At 48.6% G+C, this 22,071-nt stretch overlaps 2 protein-coding genes across 2 annotated transcripts in view; one reads left to right on the top strand and one right to left on the bottom strand.

The window, feature by feature from the left end:
• GAS7 (growth arrest-specific 7) overlaps positions 1 to 5,853 on the top strand; it is a gene marked incomplete at its 5' end in the record, with an annotated part of 19,260 nt that extends 13,407 nt beyond the window's left edge. Inside the window, 4 exons of the mRNA XM_010136970.1 lie at positions 2,037 to 2,160; positions 4,589 to 4,668; positions 4,909 to 5,007; positions 5,740 to 5,853. Of these exons, the coding sequence (XP_010135272.1) occupies positions 2,037 to 2,160; positions 4,589 to 4,668; positions 4,909 to 5,007; positions 5,740 to 5,853 (417 nt within the window). The remainder of the gene's footprint in view (positions 1 to 2,036; positions 2,161 to 4,588; positions 4,669 to 4,908; positions 5,008 to 5,739) is intronic.
• Positions 5,854 to 21,766: 15,913 nt separating this feature from the next.
• The window catches only part of GLP2R (glucagon-like peptide 2 receptor), a 26,925-nt gene continuing 26,620 nt past the window's right edge, over positions 21,767 to 22,071 (bottom strand). Inside the window, exon 14 of the mRNA XM_010136966.1 lies at positions 21,767 to 22,071. This exon is cut by the window's right edge and continues 7 nt beyond it. Coding sequence (XP_010135268.1) covers positions 21,767 to 22,071 — 305 coding nt within the window.

Consider the following 22,071-nt stretch of genomic DNA (forward strand, 5'->3'; position numbering starts at 1 on the left):
GGCCGCGCCTGGGCTGCCAGGACGCGCGTGCCAAATGGTGTTCTCATGCAGTTTGCTCTGGGGTGTAGGTTGGACATGAAAACACCATGTTCAGTCAACCCAGAAGGTTGTTTGGGTTTTCATTAAAGATCAGTGTGCGCAGGAGAAAGTTCGCCCAGGGACAGAATTGTTGCAGGATACACAAGGTTATTAGACTGTGTGTGTGCAGGGAAGGCATTTTTCTGCCAAACAGGAAATTCTTCATAGTCATATTTGCAAGGAAACAGTCCTCAGTAGGGATATAAAATCACCGTATCATTTGGGTTGGAAAAGACCCTTCAGCTCCTCCAGTCCCCCTGTTCCCCAGCACTGCCAGGTCCCCACTGCCCCCTGTCCCTCAGCAGAACCTCACCACGGATGGGAAAACCCACAAGGGCGGTCAGTGTGCGCAGGAGAAAGTTCGCCCAGGGACAGAATTGTTGCAGGATACACAAGGTTATTAGACTGTGTGTGTGCAGGGAAGGCATTTTTCTGCCAAACAGGAAATTCTTCATAGTCATATTTGCAAGGAAACAGTCCTCAGTAGGGATATAAAATCACCGTATCATTTGGGTTGGAAAAGACCCTTCAGCTCCTCCAGTCCCCCTGTTCCCCAGCACTGCCAGGTCCCCACTGCCCCCTGTCCCTCAGCAGCACCTCCACACGGCTGGGAAACCCCTCCAGGGATGGGGACTCCACCGCTGACCTGGGCAGCCTGGGACAGCCCTGCACAACCCCAACGGGGAAGAAATTGTTCCTCAGGGACAACCTCAACCTCCCCTGAAACAACTTAGCCCAGTTCCTCTCATCCTGTCACTTGTTCCTGGGGGGAAGAGACTGACTCCTCTCTCGCTCCAGCCTCCTGTCAGGGAGTTGTCAGAGCCAGAAGGTCTCCCCAGAGCCTCCTTTTCTCCAGGCGTAACCCCGCCAGGTCCCTCAGCCGCTCCTCAGCGCGTTGTGCTCTGTATAGGAAAGAATGAGTTAGAGTAGCAGTGAGAAGGACAACTAAGGCAAGGGCAGAGCCACGGCTGCAGGGTGCTGGTGCAGCCCAGCTCGTCCCCAGGTGTGATCCTGCAGCTCCCTCTCGTGAGCTGCCGAGCCAAGCACAGGGTCTGTAAAACGGCAAATGGAAAAAATCCAAGTCCTGCCTGGAGAGCGTTGTAACTCGCAGGCTGTGACTGTACAAAATGGCAAGGTGCTAACAAAATATGTTAATCCAAATTTAGTTTGAAACACTGTAACTGGATAAAGCACAGATGTGACCTATTTTATAACAAGTCCGTGCAAAACAAGATATTTTAGGTATTTAGGCAACCTCAGCAAATGAGGTGGCAACGTGTATGTGTGGTTTGCTTCTTAAGACACTTTACTAATTTCTCTGAATAAGTTCAGCAATGATACTGATAAATCAGGCTTTAAAAGCCCAAAGTGATGTAAATAATCTGTGATAACCAAGTCTCAGGTGTTTGGTTTCTAAAGTGCTGTTGTCATGACCTTGGATTAGTTTTTCTGAAATAAGCCTAAAAGTTCCTGTTGTTGGAGTTTCTGGTAAGCGTATATTGAATCCAGAACGTACTTACCAGTACATTTTGTAGGATACTTGACATTCTTTCAACAATTTAGACCCTAAGAAAAGCAAATTGAAGAGTAAATGGTCTTGGCGATGCTGGTTAAGAGATGTGGAAGAGGCTCCAGCTCCCCTTTCTTCCAGAAATAGTGAGAAAGTTACTAAGAAACATGAAGGTCTGGTGCTGCTTTTTGTACTGTGCCTTTCTCCGAACCTACGAAGAGTTCAGATGCTTTTGCAGTTTGTTGGTGACAACTTCTGTCTGCTGGTAGGGCACTTCTTTGAACACCCCATGGTGCCCTAAGAGCTTAAATTCCAGTTAGGACCCAGTTTTATGCAGAGTCCCTGAATTCTTACTGACAAATCCTTGCGTGAAGGAGTCGTAGATGTCTGAAAGCAGCTGGCAGCTCTTTTTCTCTCCAACACATGATTCTTCTTTAATTACTCCAAGGCCCGGAAAGCCTTGACGGAGAGACAGAAGGATCTGGAGATGAAAACACAGCAGCTAGAGGTGAAGCTCAGCAACAAGACGGAAGAGGAAATTAAGAAGGCGAGGCGGAAGTCCACTCAGGCGGGTGAGTAGCTGTGTCCGTCCGCGGCAGGAGGCGAGCACAGCCCGGCGGAGGGCAGGAGCACGGTGGGATGCAACTGCCCATCCACCCACCTGTGTCTTGGGTTTAATACTAGAGAGCGTATTAGAGTAGCTAGAGACTGAACCGTGCTACAAATCTGTTTGGTAGTAAATCCTCTGAAGAAACAAGCCCAGTTTTGCCAAGTCAGACATCACACAATGGTGATTTTGGTGACTGGGCTGAGAACAGTAAAAGAAGGGTGAATTGTCCTTTTATTTTCTCAAACTGTGCTGAGATAACTGATCATGAAGCTCTCAAAGTCGGATGCAAAGAAGCTCAGCTAAGGATGTTTCTTCCTTAAATCACAGTTCTCTCCCTGGTTCTTTCCTAAATCACAGTCACCCACAACGATGTGGGTGCCTATTTTGCTTCCAGTTACTGTCCTTTTCCTTGCCAGTGAACTTCCCGTCTGTTTTCCAGTGTGACTCAGTGACTGAAATGGTTTCTGCTCAAGGGACACCAAGGATATAGTAGTGTATGCTGTACTGTACTGGGGACACAGCTACTTGGTGTGAGCTCAGCATGTTTTACAGAGGCTCAAACCACTTCTGCAGCATCCCTCGGGAATTGTCTTTCTTGAGATCTGCAGACGATTATGTGCAGCACTGTTAGTACCATCACTGAAAATATGTTTTAACCAGGTCTTCGGTGTTTCATCCCTTCATAGGTCCATTCCTTGGCAGGGGGTTCCGTCATAGTTCTGAGACTTTAAAACTTCAGGATAGCCTGTCTGGGTTTTGAGGAGACTGAGAAGAGTCATTCGCAGAGTGTCCATGTGTGTAGACATCATTTGCGGAGAAACAAAAGTTCTGTGTTAGCGCCGGGAGGCTCCATGAGAGATGCTCTTCATCTGTCTGCAAATTCACAGCCCCTCAGTGTTCTCGTGGGTCCTCAGAATTTGTTTGTAATAGATATTTACTGAAGAAGTGAGGGAGGGCTGAAGATCAGATGGGGGTAACCCAGGTTTTGGTGTGAGTCTCCCCATCGCGTTCCCCTGCTTTGTGCCACTGTGGCGCGTGGCAGGGGAGGACTTGCCCCTTGCCCGCAGGCAGTACTACCCTGCAGCCCAGCTGGGGTGCTTGCAGGGTGCACAGCAGCAGCACCTGGTGATCTGGCTTTGAAATGAGGCCTGCTGCAAGGGGACGAGAGGACCTGAGAGCTCTGGACCAGAGCCCTTCTACCATCCCGCTGGTGACTGATACATGGGGTTGATTTCTCCTCCCGTGACTGTGTTTCACGGCTTTTGTGTTCCTGGCTCAGACTCTGTGGCTCAGATTCACTGGGGTGGGTGGATGTAACCCCAAGTCAGATGGCTCCCAAGGAGTCTCCTGGAGTGTGGGGGCCGTTAGTCTGGACTGGTCATGTCAGCCTGGACATCCCCCACCTGGGGGAACAAGCTCGTTGCCGAGATTTAAGGCCTGATTCTGGTTTCTTTGTAGAGTTTGTTTGCCACCCCAAGTTCTAAGTCCATGAGAGACTTCCAGATAGATATACAAAGAAGTGAAGTGTCAAAGAGACCCTTGTTTGGTCTATGGAGCCCTCTTTGAAAGCTCGATTCATCCTTGGTTTATGTATAACAACCCTTTTGCTCCTCAATGAACAGGATGAATTTGAGCCCCGGACCCAGGCGTCAAACCATTAGGGAGAGCATAACTGAGCCTCAGGTAAAGAAGAGGAGAATTTACCATCCAGAAGGTGGTAGTGTCTGAGACACCTTCCAGATTTTCCACCCACCTTTCCCTCTCTGCGGAGCAGAGTTTTGCAACAAAGAAGAAATGAAAACAATCCCAGCTTTCACATCGCTGCCCCGAACAGGGGAGAGAGCCAGAGCTCAGACAGAGTCGTGCATCTTCAGGGGCTGCAGGAGGCTTGAGCTTGCAAATGAGCATCCCTCCATCTCAGGCAGCTTGAGCCGGACACCTCGCTTCTGTTTCAGACAGACCGGTCTTGAGATGCAGTCCTGCCTACAGCTCAATAACTCAGTATTACTGTTCTCCCATTTTCATCATTTTATTTTTCAGAGGTCACTCTCTGTCTGTGACCATTGGCTTTTTTAACTGCAGTAACTCGCTTTCGTAGTTCTGGGCAGTTTGTAGAATGTTGTTTAATGTTCCTATTATTAAAATCATGTCTTTCCCCCTCGGTCTTTCTCACCCCAATCACCTGATCTTTTATCACACATTGGGTGCGTGCATCTTGTTGAAATCTCGTTGCACGTAACACGTACCACGTAACAGAACTGCCTTCAGCTCCACCAGCACTGACCTTCAAACCCACCAGGTCTGTCTGCAAAACCTGGGCTGCAATTTCCTTCTAAGCTCCGTAAAACCAGATGGAGAACACTGATGTGTTGCTGTCTTGAACTTTTCAGGAGATGACCTGATGCGCTGCGTGGATCTGTACAACCAAGCCCAGTCCAAGTGGTTTGAGGAAATGGTGACCACCACTCTGGTACGTAACCCCCTGGAGTATCTTACACACAGAACATTGCACGATTGTAATTGCCTGCAACATTCATCGCTCACAGCAGTGCAAAGCAGTGAGAAAAAAGGGGTGATAAATCTCCCACTGTATTTCCTGTTCTCAGTTCTAAGAAAAACTCCTATCACTGGGGGAAGGAGGAAATGAGTTCTCTCGGCCTTCAAGCTCAGCTTACAGGAAAAATACAGACTTCTTCTTCTTCTTTTGCAGGAGCTTGAGAGACTTGAAGTTGAAAGGGTGGAGATGATTCGGCAGCATCTTTGCCAGTACACACAGCTACGTCATGAGACAGACATGTTCAACCAAAGTGTAAGTCTGCTCTGTGTTTGGTCCCTCTGCCTTTACTGTGCTTCAGCGGAGCAGGACAGTCCCCGTCCTGATCTGGCTGACCTGGGTCAAAAGGAGATGTGACAGTGGATGGGATCCACTCGTAGGTTTGCAGCGGTGCCATACTGCCACCCTGCAGTCCTGCTCCTCCGAGACTCCAGTCCCAGCTGCGGTTCAGAGTGCTGGACCACAGCTTTCACTGGGGGAGACACAGTGGGCTGAATTGCGTTTGGCCAGATGAGCCGTTATTACCTCTCCCAGCACTACACACCTTGAGGTGTCTCCTTGAGGTTGTCTGCTCTTGCAAAGAAAATGGTAGATAGTTTCACTGTTGGGAGAGGGAGTGGGTATTTTTTTCTTACTAAAAACCTGGCTGGTTTTCAAATACTAAAATACAGGGGATGCAGGTGAACCTCAGGACGTGGTTGTGTTTGGTGAGAGGTGCAGGTTGCAGGACAGGAGTCAGAGACCGACTGGCCAGTGCCTGGCACAGGAAGTCTGTCTCTGCCTGACCTTAAAAGCCCTCCTCTGCTTCCCGCTATGAGGCTGCCTGTTCGGATCTGGCTGTCATCCACTGAGTCCTGTGTCTCTGCAGGTCTCACCTGTCTGCATGCACAGCCTGGGCCTGCCCCCGCTGCTTGGTGCTTCGCAGCGATGATGGTCTCTTCTGGAAATGCGCCTCTGACATTTTCTTTCTCGTTTTGTTTCTTGTAGACAGTAGAGCTCGTGGATCAGTTGCTTCGGAAAGTGGATCCTGCCAAAGACAGGGAACTGTGGGTAAAAGAACACAAAACTGGAGATATCCGACCTGTGGACATGGAAATATAGACTGACCTATAGCTGTACGTGATGAGTCCACTGAATTAACCAGGCTAATGTTTGTTTTTCAAGGGTCAGCGGAGCACAGGGAAAAGGTTGTTCCACTACCAGACACCTTGTAATTTATGCCTGTACAGGCTCTCTCTGTTACATTTAGTCATTAAAATGGTCCTCATTGTGCTAAGCCTTAAGCACCAGACATTCCAGGGTGAAGAAACCAGATGTGTGCTTCCCACCAGAGGTTCCCAATTGCACGCAGCTTCCAGGAGAAATCTGCTTTCTGGTACAGAGAGCGCTCTGTTCGTCAGTGACTTTGTGCTACATCCCTTGCATGACTCTCTTTGTACAGTGCGTTAGACCAGCCACGCAGTGAGCCTCTGGCCAGCAGGTAGATACTGTTTGTTTGAACATGATGGAGGAGGCAAGGAAGTCCTGATCACGAATCCTAGGTCTGTCACTGACTGCTTTAGTGGCCGTGGGCCAGTCAGTTAAGTTCTGGCTCCCCATCTTGCAGCAACATTGTGCAAATACTTTTATTTCCTGTAACACGTTTTCCCCCATGGCAGTGAAGTGATGGTCCTTCTCCCCAGATCTGTGGAGAAGACTCCTGCTCTTCCTGTTTCACACTCCCTCTCAGGGACACATAAACCCATCATCGTGATTTCTGTGCTGGGCCAATCAGTAAGGTTGAAAGCGTTACCATCACTGTTACTGATCAGGAAAGACTTGGTTGTGCTATACCTACCTCATGAGCTGGCTGAGTGCCCTCAGTGACAGAAAGAGGTCACACACCAAGGACTAAATGCGGTACTCAAAACCTTTCCTGCTTACGCAAGGTGTTTCCTCACAGAATCTCCTTACAGACAGTCCTCTTAACATTTTATTTGGGCTCCAGGTTTATATTGCCCTTCGCTGGTTCCTTCAGGTGAATATCACAGCTTTCAGGCATCTTCACTTACCAAGTTTGTCCAGCTAAATTAGGGGGTTTATCTTTTTAGAGCCTGATTTTCAAAGGTGCCATGAATCCGTGAGGCTAGATTGCATTAAATGCGGAGGTAGGTGCCCAGCACTTCTGCACCATCAGGTTCTGAACTTGAGGTTTTGCCTTTACCACAGACCCCCACAAATCCAGCACTGCTCTTGGCACGTAGCGTTGCGTGGTTTGGAGACTGATGTTGAAAAGGTGTTCGTTTGCTTCTCCTGCTGTTGTTCCTGGTCGATGTTCGGTGTTGCTGTTAGTGTGTCTTTTCGGTGTTTCATACAATGACAAGATTCTTAAGATTCTTGCTTTAGATCCAGCAGAAACCTTGATTCTCACCACTGTGGCCTTTACTCGGTGTTTACTGTGTTCTTACTCCAGTTTCCCACACCGTGCAACGTCATTTGATCCACAGTTATGCTCCACTTTGTCTCGCTGTTACCATCTTTTTTCCCCAGCACCAAAACTGCAGTTACTGTTAGATCGGAGCGTTCATATTCCCCTCTGCAAACACAAACTGAGACACAACAACATCTTACCTGAAGCACATTTTTAATATTGCTGCAGTGATTATTTTTCTGGTTTGCCATTTCAAACTGAATTCTGTTGCATTTTCTTGTTGTTCCCTTTTTCTCAACCACCTCTTTACCAGTGTAGATTCGTTCCTGTCTTGCAGATGCCTCCACAACCCACTTCTCTGCTGTGTCATTAACCTTTATAAGCCGTTACACATGAGCACTGCCCGCTCGGGGTCTCTGTTCCTGGTGAAGCAGCCCCTCTACTGCACTTCCCTCACACACTTTAATTGCTTTCATTTGCAACCGCTTTATCCTCGATGTTGAAGTATCCAGCACGCTGTTACACGAGTCTCTCATAAGTTCCTCCAAAGACCGTTGCAATACAAGTGGAACGTGGTTTGCCTAAGCGTCCCGTAGCCCTCGCGCAGTTAGAGCACACACGCTCCCCCAGGCTCCTCTGCTGCTGCTCAGGCAGGGCAGTGCCGTGCTCTCTCTTTTTGAGTCTTCCTAGTGATTCACTCTCTCTCCTAGTCGTGTTTTGGCATTCCAGGGTGTGCTTTTCCTATTTCTACCACCCACTTTGGAGGACAGGCGCTTTTTTTTTGAACCACAGGTGTAGGGTGAGTTTTCAACACTTCCATGGCCAAAACTAACTGGAGCACTGAGCATCTCAGGTCGACCCCTGTTCTCTGAGCTGTATCGTAAATTAAAATGAGCAATCCTGACACCCCCTCACCACCTTCTGGGCTTGGTTACAAAGCCAGGCTCGTTGTGCACTTTATACAGTGTTCTCCTTCGTAAATACCGGAATAGTCTGTTATCAGTTACACTTCACTTCTCCTCTTTCCTTGAAGGTGTGCATTATTTTATGTTTTGGACTGGAAATACTGTCCATCAGCACAGGTTTCTCAGAGGACTGACCTGTATTTGGGCTCCTCTGCTAAGGTGTCTTTAAGCTGCTCTCAATTCTTAGTTGTATTTTCTGGGAATGTTTTGCCCCTTTTGTTTTATTTCCAGACAGTTTTGCTACTTCTTGGTTTTGGTCCATTTGAAATGCTGCAGGAATGTGTGAGCTGCTCGGGATGACAGTTCTCTTGATGGAGTCTGTATCTCTTTTTCATTTCAATAATCTAAGGAGAGCGCTTGGACCTGCCTGTTAATTTGTCCAAGCCCAGCAAAATGCTCATGCGGGGCTGCTCTGCCACGAGTGAGATGCTTCCACTACAGCCAGACTTTCATCTGCCATCAGCAGAAGTGATGTTAGGGAAGTTTTGCTGTTGCCTATGGGCAGTTTCCAGCTTATTTCCTGCAAAAGATGCTGTTCCCTTGTGATAGGAGACTGCAGACAGTGGGATCAGTGTTACCTATGATGCCAGCCCGGGATGCTGCAGCCCCTGTTCTACACGGACAGCATCGTCGAAGAAGCCTGTGGCGTGCTTGAAGGGAAGCATGGATGCCTGCCCTCATGTTCCTTCCTCACAAGGTAATTTCGTGAGTTTCAGCATGGCTCTGTTCATCTTCTGTTGAGTTACAAAAATGCAGTTGAGCCCAGTCTTTCCTCATGCAATAGCTCATCCTAAACAGCTGCTTCTCCGGAGCAAGATCAAGCTTTGAGTGATGGTAAAACAGCCGGCCTGTGCACAGCAGAGTGCTGGTGCCCTCTGACTGAGGGCTAGTGAGGAAGCAAAGGAAGTCTCTTGCCTCCCTGGGTATTGAGCTCAACGGTCATCTCCTTGCGTCTGGCAGCTGGGCTCACACGCTTGATGCATGTTTTTCCTAGTTCAGTCACTACCAGTATCAGCCCTTCTCCTGTGGTGTGATGAGGCTCTCTTACCTCTTCCTACAGCTCTGTGGTCACAGAGTGCAGGGAAGTTTCCAGTTAGTACTGTTTGCTTTCACCTGCAGAGGTATGATTAGGGGGGGTTGCCTCTGGTTCCTACCTGGAAGCCTGTCAAGGGCTAAGTGAATTCCTACGGCTGTGCTGAATGTCCTGACTGCAGTGGCAGAGCTGGTGAGGCGCTTACAGCCGTAACCTGCTGCCAAACGGAACGAGAACACTGCATTCGTCATCCACACCAGCCCACCGGTGACTTCAAAGGCACTTTCTGGCTCTTTACTCCGTAGAGTCCTTGTTGGAAGTCTTTCTCTAAGGCATTCTGTCAGCTTACTTCCTCACAGAACTCGTTCTGGATCCAGAGCTTTTGGCTGATTCCTGTTGGAGTTAATCACCCGAAAGCAATGAGTCCTTCACCGCGTGGGCCAAGTGTAGTCTTCTCCCATCACAGGCAAGATTCCAGTCACAGAGCAACATCCAAGAAGGCCTTAATCTCAGATTTCCAATCTGCTCTCTATTCACTCACATCTGTAACTCGCATTTGCTCATCGCTTCTGTGGTTGAACATCTTCTGAAGGACTTCAGTTGTTCCCTTATGGGAACATCACTTCATCACTGGGATCTTTAGAGATAGCTTCGATTTTTATTTAAAATGTTCAAATATAACAGCAGCAAGAGTCGTTTGGAAATGCCTGCTATGTCCTGCAGTACTCCTTCCCCTCTAGAGCCTGAGCTGCTGCGGGGTGGCTGTGCTCTGCCTCCTGTTGCACCGTTACTGTAAACACTGAAATCCTTCTTCCTTTCAGGCACACCAGGCAGCGGACCCGAGCTCTCGTCCCCTTTAGCATCCTCAGAGGTTTGTGTGGCGGAATTAGTTGCTTTTGATGCTTTCCATGTTGTAGTGTCCATGTGGGCAGTTGTCTTGTGAGGGTGAACTGCTCTCAGATCACCTCCTTTGGGGTTTATTTTGGTTTGGTTTTTCTAACAGGAGTTTTCTGTAAAGCATCCATGGGAAACTTTTAGGTGCTCGGTAGCAGTCATAACTTCTCACACCTTTTCAGAACTGCTTTAAATTTGTCCCTGTTTTTAATGTCATTATTTAAATATTTGCCCCCAGTTAGACCTTATGTAGAAACATGGTCTCTTTGCCTGCTCTTTGGAAGTGCTTGGCTCTCAGCCGTTTCTTGGAACACAACAGGGAATGTGGCAGAGGTAAGAGACTTTGAAAATCAGGCTGACACACAGAAGTTCACAAGCCTCGTTTTTCCTTAGTCGCTGAGAACACGTATAAGGTAAACGTTAAGAAATGAAGAACCCCAAATACGCACCACGTGAGACCGAGCTGCTCTATGTGCAGTTCCCAGTGGCTCCATCAGTGACCTTGGGGCAGGCTGCGGTGGGAGAACAGCTCTAGAGCATGGGCCCACAGCTCATCTTCTGATGCAGCTGTAAAAACCCAAATCCAAAGTGCAGTGACAAAGCAGCTCTGCCCATCTATTCTGTCAGGCACACACAGGGAGAAGCAGAGCGCTGCTTACCCAGGGGGTATCCCTATCAAGCACCTTAAGAAATTCAGACCAGCACTTTGAAGGTCCCCCTGGAATGAGTAGATGAGACTTCTTGGTGTGACCATCTGATGGAATCCTTCCGAACTGAAAGCACATTTGCTCTTTCACAGCAGCTACTTTGCTCTTTTGCACCAGTGCAGCCTGCTGGATCTGTTCCCAGGGACGGCGGTCAGAGGCCGATGTCCTGGAGGCAGTCCTGCTCACCCTTCCACTGCCACTTTGCGAGAACTACATCTTCAAAGACAGTGTCGAAAAGGCAGTTTTCCAAATAATGAGCTTTCCTCGTCACGGTCCTTTCTGGGGAGTCTGTAGGCTTTTTGCTACCCAGCATATGTCAAAATAGGAGAATGAGGTCCCAGAGGTCGCTGAAGCATTGCTGGGTGGGCATTCCTCCATACCCTACAGTGCCAAGGAGCGGCAGTGGGCGTCCTTGGCACAGCAGAGGGGTCTGACGTTTTACCAGCAGAGCCTGCTGGTCCCGTTTAACTGAACCAGGTGGGCGGTAGTCACAGGCAGATTCCAACTAAAAACAGACACAGAGGGTAGGAAGATACTTAGCTGCCCCAGTGGCACTGGAGCTTCTGGACAGGAGGCGCTGGTCTCCCTTGGACCCTCTGGTACCAGGCTCAGCACTCTCCGAGTTCTGCTTAGCACAGGAAAATCAGTGGTGAAACGTTCCCTTGCATCTATCGCTTGTCACGGGGCTCTCCAGCGAGCACCCGGCTGTGCCAGTGGCAGACTGGAATGTGACAACGCGACACCGGTAACTGCAGAACGACTTCGGGCGTGTGGCAGTGCTGCCGTGTCCCGTGCCCTTGCACAAGGCAGGCAGAGGTCTGCCAGGCCGGGCATGCAGGTGTCCTCTAGGAGCTTGGAGCACGCAGCCCTTCTGTGGCACGGTGGTGATGACGTCTTTCCCATCAGCAAACCCTCGTCCTTTCCTGAGAAGCTCTATCGTGTCACTAACACTCATTACCTTGTCTTACTCATGTAAATGTGCCTCTTGCCATTCCTACCATTCCTTCCTGGCTGTTGCTGTAGCCAACGCTCCATCACTGCGACACACCAGTTTGCAGGATCTTGTCTTCAGTTTAGGAGTTTCACAGACTGTCTCTTGCTATTGTGCGCTGCCCAAACCTCACGCTTTTGGATGTTTTCTGGGAGTGGCAAGTGTGTGCTTCCTGGAGGGGTTAGCTTGGGGTTTGGTTTGATTTTTCTTATCAGTCACCAGGTTTGGAAGTGCAATGACTCCTTTTTGTGCTGCTCACAGTTTATTTTGCCCTCCTGGATATTTTTTTCTGAAGGGACCAACACATTGCATAATTTGACTCAAATTTCTAACCCCATGCATTCCTCGAGGCAGAAACCTTTTGTGCCTAATGATGCATCTGATTCTAAGAATTGTACTCGGATAAAATCTTTCATAAAAAGACAGTCTTAGGTTAACCCCATAATAATTACAGAAAAAAAATGACATAAATTTGAAACCTTCAGATTTAATCCCCTCAACTTACATTAAGTTGAACTATTTCAGGTGCATTGTAAGAGAAAAACTCAGCGGATGTTCAGAACAAAAGCTTTTCAGCTGCTGTATTCAGGTTCAGTGAGTGGACGGGACTGTAATTGTGAATATATACAGTCTTTCAGGGCTACTGCTTTAACAAGTAACGGAATAATAATGACTTGTATCACAACCCTACTAAAGTTCTGCCAGTAGTTCCCCTTGAAGTGCCTCTTTAAACTGTATCTGCTACAAGCGTGTGAAACACACGGATTCACCCTACGAATTCCCAAAGCTCAGGAGCAGCCACTAAGCACAGATCCCCCACAGGATTCCCAGCCCTCCTTCCTTGCTCCGCGCTGTGCGCTCTTCTAGGACATCCCATCTCCAGCAGACCTGCCTTGGTCTCACTGGTCACTGTCCAGCACAGTCGTCGTAAATTCTCGGTGTTGAACATGGAGTAGGAAACGTAAGACTTGAAAGCAATTGCATTGAAGGAGCGGTGCTCACCTAGTCTTCTGGCACAGCCCTTGGTATAGCGATTGCGGTAGAATAAGCCCCGAGTGCTGCATAAAGAACCGAGTAAGCGTCTCTAGGGCCTAAGTAGCCTTTACTCCGTCAAACAAAACTTGGCTCTTCTTTTAAAGCAGCTGCTGAGAAGAAATTTTCTGGTACTGGAAGTTCAGAGCTGAATGAACAGTGATTTCAGGGGTTCACCGCTGCATGACATGGTGTTCCGAGCCATTTGAGTGTGAGAACTGACCTGAAATCCCTTGTTCCTTTGGAGGTTTTATATGTGATGGCCGAGACTTTCAGAATTGCCTGCGGAATTTGGTTGTCCAGTTACCACTCTTTTACTCCAGCAGGTCAAAAACACTCTTTAGGGACACAACCTCCATCCATCGTCAAAAAAGCAGGTACTAGTATTGGACAGATATTTCCTTCTCCTCGTTAGATGGTTTCCTTCCTTTCAGCAGCCCAAGACTATGTGAAAAATCCACCCAGCAGTTTTGCAGACATTCTAGCAGGAGGGGCTCAGAGGCGGGCCAGATCACCACTCACGCATTAAACCAGAATTTTCTACTAAAATGAAGTTGCTTATTTGGTCCTTTTTGTGTAACTTTTGCTAAATACTTCTAAATTTCTAGGAAAGTTGTATTTTGCCAGTACTAATGACTTATTTTTAAAGATGTTTAACCAAAATTTTATAACTTTCCATAAATTTTGGCTGAGTAGACCCCTTAAATAGTGTATGTATCCTGCAGCCTCTGTCTGGGTAACTAGTAAACCTTGGATCATTGTGCAAGCGATAGGACGGCTTTTGTTCCATAGGGGTACATGAAGGAATCACTTACTGAACTTAGAGTTGAATGCAGAAGAGATTTAAGGGGCAGATCTTCAGCTCGGGTAAACTGGCAGAGTTCGGTGGAAGCTGCTTTATGTCGGCTGCGGATCTTGTCCTTCCGTGTTGAAGGCATTTCCTATACATAATTTTTCTGTCTTACTGTAAAACAATTTCATATGGTTAAACTGTATTTTCCTATATTGTTCTTCGAGTTTATATGCACCACAGTGCTCATCTCATCTCCTGTAAAATAAAGTGTACAGAGACACATTGAGCATGGAATTGTCTTTACCCAGTTGCTTTTTCTTCTACCAAAGCCATGCACCTTCTGAATGCACCGTCATCGGCGATCGCTTGGGGTGCCGTAGGCCAGCTCAGCGCCCTTTGGACTTGCAACCCCGTCACTTGGGTGTAATCTACTTGTACTTACCCTGTTCAGGTCTTTGCATGATATGAGTACAGTCCCTAAAATTTCATTTTTATTAGGAGATGGATTTAAGAAACACCTGTAGTTAAGTGGTTTTGTTTCTTAACCCAGCAGGCGAGCTGACCGTGGTCAGCCGGAAAGCAGCTGCCCTGGGATGGGCTTTAGGTGATCTGTAAGTCTTCCTCACCTGGTCAGTCCCTTACCTGCAAGGGCATCTTGAAGCTTAGCTGAAGAGAAAACGCTGTTGTAAAATGTTGTTAATAAATGGTTCTGCTTTCAACACTGGCGTTAACATGCATGCTGGCAGGTTTTCTGACACAGCCAAAATCAGCCCTGCCCAAATCCTGTCAGAATCCAACAGCTGTCTTCAAAAGTGACCAGCATGGGTGTTGCAGTTCGGCAGAACAGGAACCCACCTTCCCAGCACTGTGTGCCTGGGGCACCTCGGAGGAACCAGCATTGCCCACCCATCTCATAAACCTCAGTGGAGATTTTTGCTAGGAATTTGTCCGGTTTTGAACTCTTGTAAAAATTTAGTTTCTGCAACCACCTGCGGAATGGCATTCCCCCAGCTCTGCGGGGTGTTTGTACGCTGATGGGGTAAGTAGTTGCAGAGGCATGCACACTCTGCTCAGAAAAGGAGAAAGGTAAGGTACTGAAAAAGGTCCAGGTGGAAGCTTGGTTTTCACAGGAGAGTCTTTAGTAGCCTGAATCTGTTTAAAAAAACCTCAGAAGCTCTTTCAGACGTTGGTGCGTGGTATAGACCACCTGGTCTCCATGTTCTGAGGTACGTTCAGCTGCAACTTGCCAGAAAACGGCATTTTCAGTGGTAGAGGACACAACTGTGAACCCCAAGATGGGGAGTTCCTGCACAAGCCAGGACACTGATTGTGACGCTGGTGTAGTGCCAGCGCTCAGAAAAACGTGACGTGAAAGGACCAGAGTGGGCGGTGGAAGGAGCAGGGAGGCAGCCTCGAAGTCTGCAACTTCTAACGGTGAAGGGCAGGAGCTTTTACTCTGTTCTGCGCAGTAATAGCTGTGCTAGACTTGTGCAACCAAAATAATTTAAAAATCAGCTTGGATTACGCCATACAATTAAGCCGTTGACCCCCTCGCGTTCCTCAGAAGCAGGAGGAAAGCTACAAGGCAGTGAGGAGGTTTGATTTCAGACCGCTTTGGGGACTAAGTAGATGTGCGTTGTAGCTCAAGTTGTTATACTTCAGGAGTTCCTGTTCATTATAAATAAAGTTATGCCGATACGTTCATCTTGTCCACGTCTTCTGTTTCCCTGACTAGCAATACCTGAGATCTCCAGATAAATACAAGTTTTCCGTACGGTGAAGGGGCAGTAGGAGTTAGGAGTAGCCAAACTTCTACTTTATTGAAATAGTAAGTGGAAGTCAGGGCTGTGCGCACACCGTCGGGCTCAATCAGGTCCTGTTTTCCTCTGGGTGCTGCAGTTGTGCTGGGTCCCCCATGCCTTCAGGGTGCAAGAACTGTCTTGTTGCAGACAGAACTTGGGAGTGATTTGGTGGTTGGAGTGACCGGGGAAGCGCTCGCTGTGCGGGGCAGGTGCTTGGCTGCAGGCTGCGGAACGGTGCTGCAGCCCTGCCCTGACAAGCCGTGGCCCCATGTGCTTTTCCCCGGCCCCGCGTGCACCGATGCCGCTCCAGCTCCAGGGAGGAGGTGCTGAGGAACGTCACGAAGAAATACTATCTCCTCAAGAAGCAGAACAGACTTAAAATTACTCTCACTTGAGGAGGGGGTGGGCCATGGGGTGGGTTTGCAGGACTGGTCTGAGTGCAGTTCTGAGCCTCTTCGCAAGCTGGGAGCTGCGATGTGATGAGTTACTGCTTCGCTTTCCAACGCTGAACCCACGGGGAAGCCCTGGCAGGGTGCAGGGTGGGTGGGAGGTGGTGTGGGTTCGTTGGCTCTTTTGAAAGGCTGGAGTTTCCTGAGAAGGGTGCTGGTGACTGGTCCCCGCTTGGGAACAGCGCGACAGTTGGGAGCGGGGAGAGGCGCAGCTTTGGGCGAGGCGAGGCTTTGGGTGATGAACACCCCTGCCACGGTCACAGTCTGGGGTTTTGCACGGGGGATTTGTCTGAGACACTGAAGACTCGTTTTCAGTTGCCACTCCAGACTCCTCTGGAGTCCAGGACTGGGAAGCCTTCCTCGCAGCAGCCTGCCGCACCTTTTCCCAGCCAGTACTGGCTTTCAAGAGCACCTGCCTGTATTTCTCTCTCCCTTTTTTTTTTTTGTGTTCCCTGAGGTTGCGGGTCCCCCTCCCTCCCCTGAAGTTGAAACAAGCCAGGAAAGCTCTTTTCTTCACAAATCCCTCCTGCTGGTGCCCTTCCGCCCTCCCGCAGCCCACAGCCATCGCTGCATCCCGCAGCGCGGTCCTCGGAGCGCGTTCCATCCAGCCTGTCCCACCAGATGTCAGTGTCTCTCCCTTTTTGCCTTGGACGGCTTCAGACGAGGCTGTCTTCAGGGAACTGCGCTTGTGTCGGTTGGACGTTGCGAGGTGTCCTACCAGGACCGGTGATGGACCACGTGCAGGCACAGACCCAACAGCACAGAAATCCTCCACCGCGGCTTTTGAAAGTCCAGCTTTATAGCCATAATTGACTCCTTCTTGCTCACGGTCAGTCTGCAGTGCCTCAACGTATCCCACTTTGGAGCGGTGCAAGGAAGAGGAGGGCGTTAAACCCTACATTAAACTAACCTCACACATGGGAGAAGTTTCAGCAGTTGGGACCTTCTATCTTGACTCAAACCACAGAAATATTAATGTCACATTTCTTACTCACAGAATCCTCCTTGTATAAATTGCTGTCTCGGTCCTTATACAAATGAAAAAAAATTACAAACACACGCTGGTGCGGTATTTACTGCGGGGACAAACAGTCCGGCCTGGCTGGTTAGTGCTGCATGCTCTAACTCCTCACAAGTTCCTGAGAGTGGAGGATGAGAACACCTAGTGCCAATTTTATTCTGACTTCCTGTGTTATGAAGTAGAAAAGCAAACACTCCTGGAGCTGCAGCATAAGTTACAGTCTTTTTATTTACAGAGCTGTGATAACTTTTTTTTTTGGTAGGCTTACCAAAAACCATTTGAGACTCCATCATCAGCTCAAAGAGAATGGGATTCTTTATCAGCTGTTAGATGTCTTTAAACTGACTTCTCCACCTCGGTGACAGTGGCGGCTCCTACTCAGTGAGCTCTTCTCACCGCCCTTTCACTTTCTGGCAAGTCCATTTGAAAGGGAGAAAGTCTGCTGGATGGCTGGGGTCCCTGTGGGACTCAGGACGCCCCTGGGCACTGCTCACAATCCTCCCGTTGGCTCACATTGCCATGGAAATGCCTGCAAACCTGTGACAGCGGGATGTTAAGAGAGCTCTGAACGGCTGGGGTGGTGCTTACCGGTAGCCAATGCCTTTTTTATCCTTTGTTGCTTTGTGCTTTTCCTCTCTGCTGCTGAAATAAATTAATTTCTTTCCTCCCAGGTCTATGAAAAGTAAAGGCTTGGGTTAGGCCAAAGATGTCCTGGCATGGACAGTGACCAGTAAGTACCAGTTTCTTAGGCAAGGGTGGGAGAAGAAAGCTTTGCAATGACATACATTGTGGATGGTCCCTCGAGTACTCTTTGAGCCGTGACGATCCCTGCTGGAGGACGCCCCTCCTCAGCAGTGGCCACGTTGGATTTAAACAGCACTCGGATTTTTTTCTGCCCTGACCTGGTTTTGGAACACACACAAACTTCACTAACATTGTGTAAGAACAGCTGCACGGCACAGGGGTGTGCAGTACGAAGCCTCTCCTTCTGCTTCCTACCCACCTGCAGCTCTCCGGGGTAAGCTGGTGTGGGGGAAGAGTCAGCCGCTGCCTCCTCTGACGGCGCTCCATCGTGTTCCTTCCCGCACATCCCAGTCACTCGTTGTTCACGGTGAGCAGTTCTGGTCCCCAAATCCTCCTGCTCTGTGCCTGACCTAGCTCTGCTCTGTCCTCTCCAGGCAGGACGCGCAGAACCGCGTGAGGGATGTGAGATGTAGACCCACTGAGGACAGCACAATGCTGAGTGGCTTTTTCTTTCCAATACTCCATAGCACATATTGTTGTTACTGCTTCTCCCGACAGTTCCTGTGCAATTTCTTGCTTTAGTTTACAGGACCTTTAGCTAACAGCTGTAAGAAAAGAGTGGTTTGACTTTCTCGCATAGAAACTGTTCTGCAGTGCTGCTGGATGCTGTTATCTAAAAGCGTAACACTGACACCTGGAGAGAGATCTGTGTCTTCCGAAACCAGGTCACTCCGTATTTTGAAAACGCAGACCAGCACTTCTGACCCCAAGGCACAACTGGCTGACAGCTCCTCAGCGTGGACTGTTTGTGCTTTGCTCTTGGAGCCACTGAGGCACAGACTCTGGTCTGTAGGAGCAATATATTTAAACAGAGAATGATGTAAGAACACATTAATAATCAGCATATAGCTGACATGTCCGGCCATAGAAGGAGCCATTGTGTCTGAAGGTGGTGCTTTATGTGTAGTAAAACATAAAAATTTATAGCGTCTCTCACAGCAGATTAAGTCTGCGTAAACCCTGTTCATGCAGACCAGCATCTAACGGGAAAGCTCTGTTGAACCCCACAAGCTATTTCAGGCTTGAAATTAAATTCTTTTGTCATAGAAGTTTTGATGGAAAGCAAAATCCTTGCCAAAGACAACCTCAAAGCTGTGGGAGTCAGGGTTTAGCGTGGGTTGTCTCCGATGTTCTGAGCATAAATATCCCACCTGGTCTTACTTAATGGGCTGACTCAGCAGAGGCCAGGCTCAGCAGGACCATGGGAGGGCCATGGGCTCTCTCGCTGAGAGGGAAGAAGCCTTTAGCTCACACCAGCTTCATAAGGCGAAGGCAGTGGAAATAGGGAGAGTAAAGGTGAGAAATTTATTAATGAAGAGAAAATTCCTGTTCCTAGGTCTACACAAGCATAATAAAGGTTTTGTGGTCTGGTATCTAACCTATGTGCAAACTGGATAAGTAGGTCACACAAGAAATCACTTAGAAACAAACACCAGTGTGGGTCGATCTCTCTCCCCCACCTCGTTTCATCAGAGCAAGATCCTCTCTCGTGTCCCTGACTCTGTCTCTCCAGCCCCTGCTCTTGCAGGAACCTTGGCAACGTCGTCTGGCTCCTGTCTCACAGCCCGGGGACATGCTGGAGCGTCTCTCCTCATCTCCTCTGGCTGCAGAGTCCCTCCTGCAGCCCTGGGGCTCCACTCGGGGTGGAAGGAGCATCCCTGGAGGGCGTCTAGCTGCAGACATTCACCCTCCTGGGAGGAGAGTCGGCTGTTCTCACTGACTCTACTCGCATGTTTGAACTGTGGAGTCTGCTGCTGCCTTCTCGACTGCTGAATAGTTGACTTAGAACCGCGGAGCCTGTGCTGTGTCTGTAAGGAGACGTGCGTGTGGCCTTCCAGATGCAACAACTTCTCTGCTTTGGCAAAATAATAAATAATGCTGCATTTTTATGATGGAACTTGCTGGTTTATCTACTAACCAACACGCTTTCTGAAGGAATCTGTGTGATGATTGGTTTTATTGGGCCTCCAGGGTCTGCTTATCTAAAAAAAGTTGATTTCTATAATCTGACAGTGGCAAAAAGACCATACACGTAACAGAGGGGGGGAAATGCCCCCGCGGACAGCTGCAGAGGGCCCAGAAATCTGGTTTATCGACCATTTGAAATACTTTAAAACACCATTAAAAAGTAAACTCTTTCACTGAGACATGGTAAAATCTTACCATTTGCACATTTTTAGCACCCAAGTAAATCACATCCTAAACCACTTCAAGTTTTTTAATGTCTTAAACAACAGCTCTCAAAGAAATTAGCCTTTTTTAAATCAGAGAAGACAGAGTCAACAGACACACGGTGTTTGGTGCTTGTAATGGGTGGTGGAGAAACCACTGCCGTAAAACGCGGTATAGACAGTGCACGTTCTGGTACAACACCTTTTAAAATGCACATGTATTTTTAAATGGATCTAATATTTACATTTAATTCATATTTTTCCAAAATATACAACCTCGTATTGATTAAATAGGTTAAGTTCTTAACACTGATAGAACTGTAAAAGAAATAATGTTTGAAAAGTGCCAGAAATGTGATAGTTTAGACGTGTTCTTGGCCTAGTGCTAGTCAATGAATTTATCCATCCTTGTCAAGAAAATACTGTGTCATAACTGATGAAGTTTACGTGTCTGAACGTTGGTAGACTGATAAATCAGTTTTAAAAGCATTGGTAAGTTGTATAAGCTGCGTAAAGCTCCCCTGCTCCACCCGCCCCCTGGCGCCCGATCTCCCATCAGCGGCTCTGGCAGCTGCAAGGCTGTAAGGCAGCGGGGGTGGAGGGCAAAGCCACCCACGGGGAGATCCAGAAGAGGGAAAGGCTGGAGGGCAGCCACAGCGCTGGCGCCTGGTGGAGAGAAGATGCGCGACTAGAGCCCACGAACAGCCCTGGCAGTTGTGTGTTTGACATACAGTGTTTTCACTCGCTCACAGAGTGGTTGAGGTTGGAAGGGACCTGCAGTGGGCACCTGGTCTCCAACAGGGCCACCTCGAGCCAGTCATCCAAGGGAGGTGTTACTACATTTGCAGGCATTTCGGTTAAAATAGAGCGTTGCCAGTTCAGAGCAGGAGAAATTCCCAGCACATGCTCTGGCTGCAGGCAGGTGGGTACCCCTGGGTGAGCCCGGGCAGAGGAGCATTGCCCGCAGATCCTTCTGCTGCCGCCTCCTTTCCTCCTTTCGGGATGTCACTTGGCTTCTGTTTGCACGTTTGGAAACGGGCTCATAGGCTGTTATCAAACTTAATTGAATTTCATGGGTCTCCGGATGAGCTGCAACAAATAAAATTTAATTGTGGCTCTTGTTAAATGCTGGAGGAAGGATTTCACAACGTTCTTTTGGTGCTGTCACAACCCATTTCGGTTCCCCTGGCAGGAAGGTGGAAGCAGCTCTTACCAGTGGGCCCCGGCTAGGGCAAACCTGCAGATGCATCAAACTCTGTGGCTTGTGTCAACAATGGTGAGACCAAAACTGGGCAAACACAAATCGTATCAGAACATTTCACCTCGGCACTTTCAAAAGAAAACTTTCATTTTGTAATGACATTTCCAGCACTAAACTTTCAGTGAAGATACTCAGGAATGCAAGGAAAAGGTTGTTTTTTCCCAAGCTTGCTTCTTTCTTCCTTTCTTTGTTTCTTTCATAAATATAAATCCTTTCATTTTGCTTAATCAGAATTTGTCTGGTTTGGCCTGAAACTGTTTTTGTGAGATGGGGGATGGTTTCAGTTTGAGAAGAGCCTTTTACGAATATCTCTCTATGAAACACACCTTTGAAAGAGAAAACCAAACACCTTCCGTGTTTTGTGAGTAGAACAGCAGCCAGGCATGGGTGAAGCTGCTGGGACACAATGGCTGTGTCCAGAGTCTACTCGTTTCCAGAGCACACCCTGCTCCCCCGCCTACGCCTCTCTCAGCTCAGTTATCTCCCAGCAGTTTTGATCCTGCAAACCTCTCCTCCCTCAGCCACACGAGTTAACAACATCCAGATCAACATTTTTCGTGGAGTAAGAAAACTGGGACACTTGAGATGTTCACTGTTTCCTCCTTGAGAGAGCCGTTGGTCTGGAGGCGAGAGAAGAGCCTTCAGGATGCTGTGGCTGGCGGAAGGTGCTGTCCCAGCTTTCTAAATCTCGCTTTCTTCAAAGACTTCCTCGGTTGTCTCTCCGGTGGTGACTTCTCCTTCGCTGCTGTCTGACATGCTTGCCTGTGGCCGAGACGGGAGAGCGCGGCCCGGCTCTGGGCTGAGGGCTGTCCTCTGCTTCACGAGCAGCTGCTGGAGCTGCACGCTCCAGGGCTTGCTGGCCTCCAGGAACAAGCGGTGTTTGCTGCGCAGGTGCTGTTTTTTTCGCTTCTGTGAACATTTCCTGAGGTATTTTATGTTTTCCCCAAGAAAGCAGAGTTTACAGCCAAAGGGATCTGCCAGCAGGA

The sequence above is a fragment of the Buceros rhinoceros genome, unplaced genomic scaffold (genome assembly GCF_000710305.1).
Source record: "Buceros rhinoceros silvestris isolate BGI_N320 unplaced genomic scaffold, ASM71030v1 scaffold17825, whole genome shotgun sequence".
Taxonomy (NCBI): Eukaryota; Metazoa; Chordata; class Aves; order Bucerotiformes; family Bucerotidae; genus Buceros; species Buceros rhinoceros.